Source organism: Phaseolus vulgaris, chromosome 2 (genome assembly GCF_051622355.1).
Source record: "Phaseolus vulgaris cultivar YP4 chromosome 2, ASM5162235v1, whole genome shotgun sequence".
Lineage (NCBI taxonomy): Eukaryota > Viridiplantae > Streptophyta > Magnoliopsida > Fabales > Fabaceae > Phaseolus > Phaseolus vulgaris.
The window spans coordinates 36,685,778-36,698,513 of NC_143499.1; the positions used below are offsets into that span (position 1 = coordinate 36,685,778).

A 12,736-nucleotide genomic window follows, 5' to 3' on the forward strand; every position below is an offset into this window, starting at 1 on the left:
TCCTTCTGCTTACAATATTAAGAATTAATATAATTTACTATAATATTATCTTTATTATTAGTCAAATATAAATATAAAAAAAATCAAAATTATGTAGAACCTAACTTTTTCTTTGATAAAAGAATACGAAAGCCTGATCTAATTAGAAAGTTTACTTCGGTACTGAAATTCTATTGAGGTTTTTTAAGTTTAAAAATAAGATTTAGTATTTAAATAGATGCAAGTTTTAGTCTAATAATGAATACATTGTGTACACAATATTTAACATGTGCTATGTTTATTTATAATTGTTTTAGTTGTATAAATATCATAAAACTTTAATTATGTATAAATACTATAAATAAGCTAATAAATACTGAATAAATTTTCTTTTAATTGTTTATTAAGTTGGTACTTGGTTAAACAACCATTTCTATAAACTCAAGCCTAACTAATTATTTTTGAAATAGGTTAGGCCATGGGTCTTTTAATGAATCATCTCACTTAATTTCATCCTTGCATATATATATGGCTTGTTCACACCTTCTTGGCTCTTTGTCAGCCACAAAGTTTTTCTCTGATCTCAAAGCAATTTTTTTTTTATTTCATGTCAGAAAGTAAATGAATTATCATGGATCATTAAAAAATCTGAGTCATTCATTTATAAAATAATATTACGAATAATGAATTAGGTAGATGTTGTGGAATACAATTCCATTTACATGAAGGCTTCTAAGCCATGATGATGTTAAATTTAGACAAATTCTAGCTTTATGAAGCTTTTAGTTAATCTTTCACACACACAAATATATATATATATATATATATATATATATATATATATACACACACACACATAACAGATCATGCTCTGTTGACCCCAAAAAGAAGAAAAAAAACGAAGGAAATTTCTATTTCACAATACTAAGCAGCTTTGTTTTACTTTGACCATTAAAGATATGTTAGGCAAACGTAAAAATCATTTTATGGTTTCCCTTTCTAAGAGTAAGCAAAGGCAATAATTTTCATTATTCAGAAAGCCAATATATTTTGGGTTTTGCTGCTATTCCTCAAATTTTCTTTGAGTCTGCTGGAGATTACTTGTCCTTTGGTTAAATAAATAAAAAACTATTTATATAAGTTTACCTGCCTCGGACATAATTTGAGAGTTCCTCTTTTTGTAGGTTAATTATATGATAATTATAAGGGTCTAGTTTGAAGATTTTGTTTTAGGAATACATTATAACACTATTAACAAATCTAATATATAGATGAAATTTATGAGTTGTAGATTTATTTTAAAAAGTTAGCAATATTCTCTAACTTTTTCTGACACATATTTTAATTAAATTTTTTTAAAAAAATCAGAAAATGGAGACATTAAACAAAAAAGTAAGAGAAAGACTCAAAAAAATTGCGATTAATAATAATTAAATAAAAGAAGTGAGAAGAAAAGCTTCATTGATTTATAATAATTTCATCTGATAGTGTTGACATTTCTCTTAAAAAAATCTCTCTCCACAAATAATGGAATACCTTTTCACCTGGTGCCTCAAGAATGGCTTTAAACAAATCTTGCACAAGTTCTTGAAGCCATCATAAGGAGGAAAAGAATGCAAAATGGAGAGAAACAATGTCCACCGACCCATGCATATATGAAGTAATATTTCAATCAGATCAATAACGTTACACCAGTCATTGGATATATGCGAAAATCTCAAATGAGCTGCATGCATACACATGACCAATACACATAAAAAAGATCTTGTTTCTAAGTACAAGTACTTATATGAGCCTAAACACGTACCCCAAGTTTTTTTCCTTCAAACCAGTCTCCACCCACTATAGCAGATCGATGTCAAGCCAACCCACTTCGAAACAAAGAATCTGAAGCAGGCTAGAGTTTGTGATGATGAGTCAGGATCACATAACTAAACAAAACTATCTCTTCAAATTAACTGTATATACAAAGTGGACCATGAACAAGGCCAAAAACTGATATATAGATATAGATATAGGTATAGATATAGGTATCACACATATATAAGAGGAAGATTAAGGGAAAAAAAGTGAGTAGATGCATGGTTGGTTTGAATTAATTCTGGGGGTGTGTCTTGTTGTGGAACATGGAAGGGACTATGTCTTGAAGGAGACCATATTCAGAAGGAAGATACTGGTTGTGAAGAAGAGAGTTGTTAATGTTATAGGAAGAGTAAATGGAGGGAGGAGTGGCAGCAGTTGTAACAGTGGTGGTGGTGGTAGTAACAGCGTTTGTTGATTGTGTGGAGAAGAGGGTGTTGTGAAAGTGATGGTGAGGGTGGTGGTGATGCATGTGAAGGAAGAGATCTTGAGGGAAGTTTGACCCGGCTGCAAGTGGAGTTGGTGTGGCGAGCAAAGAAGGTGTGAACATTCCTGCGGCCGCATTCCCTCTCAGCGATGTGGGGACCGGATGGTTGTGCTGACCTTCATACGTTGTTATCACAGTGGTTGGGTCCTGAAATGACCTCTCCACGCGTTTCTTCACTGTGCACTTCTGTGTAGTGCACCTGTAGTAGCTCCTGCAATATTCATTCACCACCATCATCATCCATCAAAATACCTCACTTCACACATTTGAAGCCATTGTGTGAAGTCTACGGACAAATAACCAATAATGAGGTCTAGTTTGATTTTCCTTTTGTTGGTTTTCGTTAGGATTCAATCGGGAGGAATAATAATGTCTCTATTAATAAGTCATATTAGAAACAGATTAATTATATTTATCTGAAATGTAAAGATCTAAGAGATTGATGGAACTATAATAACATCAGCGGCAAATGGAATTTGTGTGAAATCTAGCTAGGCTTGATTTTGATCTTATTTGGGTGCAAGGAAAGGGAAAAACGTGTTCATACCTTGGGTAAGGGCTATTCTTGACAGCTTTCTGTCCATATTTTCTCCATCTGTATCCATCTTCAAGGTGATCAACCTCACTCTTGGTCATGAAGGCAAACCTTGGCTCCTTCTGTTTCTTCTCTCCTTTCTTCTTATCCTTGTGCCTGTAATTTAAAAGCAACAGATTATAAGTTGCACCATTTAAACATAAACAAGAGAAATATATAAAAACGGGGGGTTGAGCTAGATCAGGTAAAGAAAATGAGAAAAAAAGTGACTCACCCTTTCTTAGAGTTTTCTCCTCCTCCTCCTTCTTCTTCTGGTTTCACCTGCCTATCCTTTTTGCTCTTTCCTGAATCTTCTTCAGCCCCAGCCTCAGAAGATGAAGAAGAGATAGACGAGTTAAGGGTCGCAAGGGTTTCACTTCCACCACTGCCAACACCTCCATCTCCTCCTTCTGCAGGCTTGTGGTTTCCTTCAACAGATGAGAAAACCTCCGATGAGGAAGGAGAAAGGCCAAAGGAAGTTGCAAGAGAATTGTAGTCCATGGCCCCTTGCAAACAGTCAGTGAAGGTCATGTAGGAGGGATCAAAGGGTTGTGAATCATATGGTGTTGAACCTGCAGGGATTAAGGAAGAGGAAAAGTGCTTTTCGTACATGTCAGATCCTCCTCCTCCTGCTCCTGTGCCCTGCTGATTGTTGTGGTCTAGGACAAGGTCCTGGTAGTAAAGTTCTTTAGGTTCAACAGACATGAAGAAGAAAGAGAAGAGAAGGGAAGAGAAGAGAAGAAAAGAGTAGTAGTGTGTGAGGTCGCGTATGCTTGGTGGGACTATGTAGCTTATCTCTTGAAGTTATTAATGCGTGTATTTATAAGATTAAAAAAAAAGGAAATAGAAAAAAGTCTTTGGGTTTGAATGGGGAGCTGCTATGGTCACTTTTAAAAGGAGGTTGACAAAATAGCTTCCAATCAGAAGACCAGAAAGTGCTTTCTCATACGGAAACATTTTCAGTCATGTTACTTCCATTAAGGAAACTCATCCATATTAGTTATGGAGACAGGGTGATTCTCACTGGAGCCTCCCTCTCCTATAAATAAATCAACTATCTATTGCTTCTAACTATCCAACAACAACAACAAATTATACCTATTAATCTAAACGTTTCTTATTAATTCCTTAACTAATCACACTCTCGGCTAAATATGCATTAAAATATAATATGAGAATTCCCTGGTCAAGACTAAATGTAGAGTTTTCTTATATAAAATTTAACCACTCTTATGTAATCTCAATTAATATTTGGCATAACCGAATCTTCAGCCTTTTGAAACTCAAAGAGTTGCAATAAAAATGTGGGTTCATTTTTTAAATTTCCTTGACTATTCAGTCCAATTGGGAGTCTTCTAAAAACCAATAGCTTTTCTTTTCAACCCAAAATTATAAAAAAATGAAGAAGAAGAAGAAAGTTTCTGTGTTCTCTCCACCTTGTTTGCCGAAATCCATGAAACCAGTAATTCCATGTGTAAAAAACAAAAATATAGACTAGAATCCGAGGTGGTCTCACCCAGTTAAAATCTGTAGCCGCTGCTCTTGTTTCCATTTTTTGGTTCAGTAGGAAAAGAATAGTCAAATGAAGCATGGTTGACTGTGATATTATTTTTACGTGATTCTCATCTCTTTTTCTAGACATATCCAAGTGGCTGTTCTAAACACTTTTCAATCCTCTAAAATTTCTGCACTCTTGCCAAGGAACATATCCATCCACACTGTTTCAACATTTTAAGGGATTCAAATCATTTTCATTCCATATATTACAGATTTGTTTCTGTTTCTCTAATTTTGAAATTAAACAATTTAATCTATCATTAATATATATTTAATCCATCATAACCACTGTTATCAAATCTATTATTAATATTTATGCAGATGGGTAATTAACAGTACTATTAATAAATTAAATGACATATTTAATAAAAAAAAATGGAAAGAATGAATAAAAATTATAATTCTTAAATTTAGTTAAATTTTGGAATCTTTTGTGAAATTAAAATGTTAGATGAAGAAGGTGTGAAGGTTAAACACAGATTAAATTAGGGTGCAACATTGCGAGTCCACAATTTATACATACATCACGTGTAAAAAACGGGGACGTTCCGTTTAGATTGGGCGCGTGTGGTGGAGGTGGTCGAGGAGCGCGTGGAGAGAGGGTGATTAGTGAGTGTTGAAGTCAATGATTCAAACTTTTGGACTTATAAATTAGAAAATACAAAATTTGGTTTGGGGATAATAGAAAGGTCACACGTGTCTGGGACTGGCACCGGCTTTTGACCGTAGCCGACACAGTGATAGGCACGTGGCGTAGACGGTGTGTGGGTTTGTTCTGCTGACGAGGTGCCTACGTCAGCATCTACAATCTACTATTGAGGTTTGGCCATGAACATTATTATTGCATGGCCATGCCATTCACACATCTTCTCCTTAATTTGGATTTCATCATCTCCTTTTTACTCCTTTCCCTTTCACTCCCTTTGTTTTTTCTTTTTCTTTTTCTTTTTCTAGCTACTACACATGCTTTACGTAAACCCAATCCAACACAATGCTTGCTCCAATAATAATAATAATAATCAAATCAAGCCAAACTTTGCCCTTGCTAAGAAGGGTACCTTTTATTTTGTACATAGAAAAAAAATTCAAAATTGAAACCAATCATGTTGATGTTGATGATGATTATGGTGTATATGTTTGCCATAGATGCCGGAGAAGATAGATAGAAATGATAGTGTAGTTTGCAGTAAGTTGGCACAGTCCAATAATGATGTTAATGGGAGAAAGTCCTATAAGGTCATAATCCAAGAATAACACTTCAAGCTTTTGTAACGAATACCAACCCTATTTTAATCTTATGTTTTCTCTCCTTTGTCCTCCCCCATGATTAATTAAACATTAATTTAATTAAAATTGACAACTCATTTGTGTTCAATGCACCTCATTAACTACATATTAAGAACCATATTAACCTTAACATGAATATTGTTGCACCTTCATTAATGGTTTTTCTTGTTGCCGCATCTTCCTGCACCTTTCTAGTTCTTCTTCATCTTCACTGACCCATAGAGTAAGAAAATTCAAGACTCAAGTGCTTCTGTTGACCCCATAAAATAAAATAAAGTGCTTTGCAACATGAAAATATGTACTAGGGGAGAATCTTCAACGACCAATAGAGACCCCCCTACAAGTATATTTATTAGTTTAGCATGATGTCTAAATATTAAAATGTCTCTTATTTTTTATTTTATTTTTAGGAATTCAACACATGTAAGAGAATATTATAACAGTTCACTTAGTGTTTTTCTTTATACTTTTGATTAAGTTTAAGTAATAAAACTTTTGTTTGCTTAATTGTATTTTTGTGTGTTTTAGTATGCTGTTTTAGTTCCACTAATTTTAATTGTGTCAATTAGGTTAGGTATAACAAATGTGGAATTGTAATATTTCATATTCAATTATGTTAATGCATATATTTGCATAATTTTAATTTTCCTTGCCATTCGAAATTTAGTGATTTGACAATGACTTATGATAATTTTAGAGAGTAAAACATATAACTCCAACTCTCCGTAGAACAGATTAATAAAATTAGATTAAAAAGGGATTAATGAGCATTAATTTGCCTATACATGTGGGGGGGAAAAACAAAGCACAACTCAGAAGAGAAGTACAAAGAAGATATATTACAGGAAAATGTTTCCCATTCAGGTTTTATAGAAGAAAAAAAAAACAAAGAGAATATGGAAAGAGATTTGCATGTTGTTTTGCTGTATATAGCCACATTTTGATACAATTCCAATATGAAAAAACTATAATTTGAGATGAAAAGTACAATTAAACTAAACCTAACCAATTAGCTATAGTTTAAGAGAAATAAATAAATGTAAAAAATGGTACATGCTAAATTGTGATATGCTTAATGTAATAAAAGTCAAACAGGTTATTTTAAAAAAGTAATTTAAAAAAAAAGTAAATTTTAAAATGATAGATACAATATGAACATTTTTCTCCATCTTCTCCCATGTGTTTGCACTATAAAACAAAATGAATACTGCAACTCAATTATTGACTCAACCAACAGTGAGTAGTTTAGTCATTCAATAAAATTAGGATTGTATGTGATACTACTTTTTTAATTACCAAGAAATATTCTCTATCGAATACTTCTATCATAAGTTTAAACAGATACTGAATAAGTGCATATGTAACCCATTTAGGTTTTTATATTATAATATAAATAAGAGTCTTTAGATACTGAATTGATTTCAATTGATCATAAAAGAAATCTCATGCAACTTAAATTTTCCCTATGTTAATAATAAATTATTTTATTCTAAAAATATGATTTGATTCACTAATATTATATTATTATGAAGAGAGTATATATAGAGTTATTTTGGTGTTGTATATACATATTGAAATGTTTGTTATTCTTATTATGGGTAAGTTTTTGTGATTCATGCATTGGATTATATATTCTTAGCTATAAGCATAAAATAATTCTTAATAAGTTGTTTAAAAATTCCTTACACACTTTTTTTTAATTTTTTAAAACTGAATAAGAATATATTAATCAATTATATACTAAAATATATATTTTTATCAAAATATCCTCACTTTTGAAAGATTACATATGGATTCGTAAATAGTTAATTATATTAATGGATGTTCAAAATACTATTTGCACAAATAATCAATTATTATTCAAAATAATCAATTAATTAGTTCATGATGGATGTCCATATTTACTCAAGAACACAATAATCTATCATCACTTGTAATAATTAATTAAATGTACTTTTCGAAAGAGTGTAAAGTTTTCTCTCAAATTTAAAAAAAAAATACATAGATTTAATTAAGTTGATTACTTTTACCTTATATGAAGAGATTTCAAGATTCTTAAAAGAAAAACAATATTTTTGAACAATATTTTGGATCTGATTGAATTGAATAGATTCAGATTGCTTGGTTGATTTTTAAGAACAGAAATACATCTCAAAATAGATCTGATTGAATTGAATAGATTCAGATTGCTTTTCTCAATATTTTATTATTATTAATTAGAAAAATTGAAAAATTAGAGGAAAAGTTGTTTGAGAAAAATATCTTTTGCACCAATTTACCCTTTTTTGTAATGTATAATCTCTTTATTTTTTTACATTTGTGTATTTTTTTAGTTATCCAAACTTGTTGATCCAAAAATGGTTGATACTCTCAAACCTTAATGAGGGTACTATGATAAATTGAGCTTATTTTTAGGATAAAAATTATTTTTTTAAAAAAATTAAAATGTTTTTTTTTCTTGAATTAATTGATAAAGATATTTGGGATGAAATGATTAATGGTCCTTGTGTAATTTCTTTTGCTTTTAAGCTTGATGAGTTTTATCATGTTTTAATGTGTTCAAATGCAAAGGAGCGATGAAGTATCCTTGAAGTCATTCATGAAGTAATCGAAAAAGAAAAACATTTAAAGAAGAACATTATCATTCAAGAGTATGAGATGTTTAAGATGCTTTAATTATTGCAAAGAGGTTCACATATAGTAAATCATCCACTAGCCCTTAGAAAGAAGTTTGCCAAAGAGAACTCAATATCAAGATTTTGAGGAGTTTGAATAGAAAATAACAACATAAGGTCACCATAATATATCTAACTTCTATGAATATAAGATCACTATTTGATAAGTTAAGAGAACACAAATTAGAGCTTGGAAGACTAAAGGAATAAGAGGAAGGTGAAAAGAAGAAACATAACCCTAAAAGTTGACGTGGTTAAATAAGATTCAATGGAAGAAGATAAATATTTAGATTAATTCAGATAGTGAGAACTTGTACTTATTGGATAAATAATTTTCAAAGTTCTTATAAATTAAAAACAAAAACAAGTTTTCTCAGTACAAAAATTGTCTTCAAGAAGGCTGAGAAAGAATTTGCATACACATGTTTTTTTAGTATGGTAAGTAGCGTCATATTAAACCTATTTGACACTCATTTATCATGAAACAACAATTTGAGGAAAAGATACTTTGAAGAACAAAAAATGCTACATAGCAAAGGAAGACAACGACTCTATGTCTTCTATAAACTCAAGTGAAAGTGATGAAGAAGCTAATTTGTTTCTCATGGCTAACTATGAAAAAAATTAGTAACAATGTAAGTAATTCTAACTTTGAATTCGAAAATAGTACCTTCATGATTTTCACATTGGATTCGAAAATAGTTTTGTGCTTAACATTGTTCTTAAATGTAATGAAAACAATATTGATCTTTGGCATTAGAGATTAGGTCATCCTGGTAGCAAAACTATTGAATAGATTTGTAGAATTTTTTCCTTTGTGCACTCTATTTCTAAAATTGCTTGTGATACTTGTCATTTTTCCAAACAAAATGAACTACCTTTTTGGCAAAGTAATACACATTCTTTAAATGTTTTTAATCTGATTCATGTTGATATTTAGGGACCTATTGGAATTGCTTCTATTCATGGGCATATGTATTTCTTAACTATTGTTGATGATCATATTAGACACACTTGAATATATCTTATGAAATCAAAAGCTAAGACTAGAAACCTTTTATCCAATTTTTTCATGTATGCTAAAAAACAGTTTAATCTTGATATCAAAATTATAAGGTTTGATTATTGTAAGGAGTTTGATTTCATTGAGTTATATGATAAGCTTGAGATCTTGCATAAAAAATCTTGTGTTGAAACTTCTCAACAAAAAAATTTTTGTTGAGAGAAAACATCAATATATCCTTAACATAACTCGCGGTCTTATTTTTCAATCTAGACTACCTAAATCTTATTGGTCGTATTCTGCTGCACATGTTGTTTACTTAATAAACAAATTCCCTTCGATTGTTTGAACCCAGATCTAGAAAGTATGTTTTTCTTGGATATAAATTAGGTATAAAAGGATATGTTTGACTGGATACTAAAAATAGGAAAATCTTTACCAACCAAAATGTTATCTTTTATGAAAATATATTTTCTTATAAAAATTCTGATGATACTTTTAATATTAACCAAAATTATGATACTCAAAACATTATTGATTTTTTACTAGAATTTCTAGTCAATGAAAATATCAATTTTGTTGGCATTGATAAAAGGTTAAATGATTCTGAAAATCGTATTTTTTCTGTAAATGAGAATCAAGACAACAACAACAAAAGGACATTAGAAATAATGAAGAGACACACAATCAAGAAAGTGAAGTTTAGGGATGGCAAAGCGGGCCAGCCCGCCCCGCATTGGCCCGTCCCGCGCTTGGCCCGCAAAAATGCGGGACGGGTTGACCCGCCCCTCATAGTTATTGCGGGCTAGAATTCCCGACCCGCCCCGTATAAGAGCTGGCCCGCAGGTTTGCGGGCCAGCCCGCGTTCTTTTTTTTAAAATTAAATATTTATTTTTTTACCTTTTGTTATTAAAAAATTGTCAAATTAAACCTATATATTTGTTATTATCAAACCTAATTTTTTTTCCTTCCTTTTCAAATATAGTCAAACATCAAAACATTAAAAATACCTAATTCCAAAACATTAAACATAAACATTAATTCAAAAACATTAAACATAAACATTATTGACATTATTCCATTTCAATAACATTGGATGCCACCTTAGTAGAACCTTCATCCATTTTTGCATAATTATAATCTTCCCCGTCATCTGCATATATTAAAACAATGACAATTAATTAATTAATTTTTCATAAAAATAATACAATTAAAATAAGATAACTTTTGGCTCAATTGATGGTTTGGTCATGGGTAACTTCTAAAATACCCTCTGCTTACTTCTCCTTCTCTAACTGGTGTCTTGCTCCTTTATCGTGTTTGAAATTGATTTAATTGGCATGACCCAGTTTAGGTTGCCCTGCTGCTACTAAGTGTCAATATTTTTTTCTTGTGGGTTTGCGGGCTAGCCTGCCCTGCCCCGCAACTGGCCCGCGCGGGTTGCGGGCTAATGCGGGGCGGGCTAATGCGGGTTAGCGGGTTGAAAAGGTCATCCCGCCCCGCGTTTTTTACCTGCGGGCCGTGGGCCGGCCCGCATGGCCCGCCCCGCTTTGCCATCCCTAGTGAAGTTCAAGAAGCAAGTCATGAGAAAACTACAAATACTGATTTGAGAAAATCCACCAAACAAGATACCTTCATTCCTAAAAGACTATCATCATCAGGTTAACACTTCCATAGTCAATTTATATGATAAAAACATTTTTAAAACCTCATATCCTTTATCATCAATTTTATTATATAAACATTTAAATTATACTATTAGTGTATCCTCTAATACTGAATCACACTAAACATAACTAACGATTTAAAATTGGTACTCTCAATAGAAATTGTTCAAAGATTAACCTATTTCTCTTCTTAAATAACAAAACAAGCAAAGGAATAAAAAAATAGAACATGCATGTTATGTAACACATACTTGGTAAGTTATTTTTTTTAGAAACGTTTATTTAAACTTTAAAGAGGATTTATAACATTTTAATATCATGAAAATCTCAGTCACAAGAATAAGAAAAAATATTGTGAAAGCCAACCACAACAATTAATAACTTCAATTAAAATCAATAACAAAATAAAATTAGTAAAGCATATTGCAAGCAAAAGGAAACAATTAACATAATGCGAAACTAACCAAAAAAATTGTAATAAACAAAAGCTTTCGGCTCCCACGATCCACTTCAACTGTTACCACGTCGAAACTGAATCCAAACCAGAGAGAAGAATTTTACGCATAAGAGAAGTAGCGATAAGAGTTTTGTCAAAGTGTGTGATTTGAGAGTTTTTTTTTTTTTTATAAACTTATTAATTCTGAAATTATATGAATTTCTGCTGGATTTAATCACACAATCATCAGTTATATTTATATGAAAAAAATGATTTCTAATCAACAGTATTGATGGCAAACACATGTTGCATTTTGAACCTCAATATTATACATACTTTTAATATAAATTTATGTCATGTATTAAAAACAAGATCTGAATATAAGAGCAAAACACTTCAAGGAAAAAGGAAAATCATAAGCAAATGAAGAAATGAGATAGAAGATTGTAGAAATACGTTGGAAATCAATTCCTTTAATTGTCATTATGTTGGAATGCTTTTATATAAGTGGATTTTACAAATGTATTATTCTAAAATTTAAAAATATAAACTTCCAATAATTTTTACTTGCTTATTCTTTTTATAAACAAAGAATGAATCTATATTTAAGAGTTACTCCAAATCCAAATGCACAAGGATCTAATATCACAAAAATCTTACTATAAATCTTCTCAAAATTATATTAGTACAGTACCTTTCACATAGCTTAGATCTAAGACTCCAAACAAAAATTAGTCATGATTTAAAAAAAAAACGTTTTGTAATAATTTATATATGACTCATTTTTCTAATAGTTGCTTCATTGATTTTTTTTAAAACTTTTTTCAAGTTAATTTTCTTTCAAATTTGTTGAGCTTTCTCGAGTATATCTTGGGATCGATTTCTTCAATGTTAAATATATTTTAAAAATTAATTTTCTTTTTATGTGTTATTTCTCACAATATCTCACTTATCATTAATTTTTTTTCGAGATATATGATATTATTCAAATGCTCTTGATTTTTTATATATCTCCAAATCACATAATTGGTCAAATCTATGAGTCCATTGTCCCTAGCTAACAGTATTCAAGATTTTTTATAATACTTTTAAAAAATTCTTTACTATTTCAAAAAGATTAAAACCATATTAAAATATTTTATAAAATTAATGAAAAATTCTATTAAAAATAAATGAATTTTATAGCTTAAAAATTACTAGCAATTTTTTAG

At 30.7% G+C, this 12,736-nt stretch overlaps 1 protein-coding gene across 2 annotated transcripts; it reads right to left on the reverse strand.

The window, feature by feature from the left end:
* Positions 1–1,409: 1,409 nt before the first annotated feature.
* On the reverse strand, positions 1,410–4,088 carry LOC137809573 (WRKY transcription factor 28). Of its 2 annotated transcripts, XR_011080782.2 has the most exons (4): positions 3,136–3,704; positions 2,874–3,017; positions 1,787–2,537; positions 1,410–1,565 (listed from the first exon to the last, which is right to left on the reverse strand). XR_011080782.2 is itself a non-coding variant. In XM_068610685.2 (3 exons), exons 1-3 carry the CDS (start codon positions 3,603–3,605, stop codon positions 2,075–2,077), a joined length of 1,077 nt encoding a protein of 358 aa, XP_068466786.1. In that variant the 5' UTR covers positions 3,606–4,088; the 3' UTR covers positions 1,607–2,074. The 2 variants fall into 2 exon arrangements, 1 of the variants encoding a protein (XP_068466786.1); XM_068610685.2 differs by lacking the exon at positions 1,410–1,565 and having other exon boundaries at positions 1,607–2,537; positions 3,136–4,088.
* Positions 4,089–12,736: the final 8,648 nt, after the last annotated feature.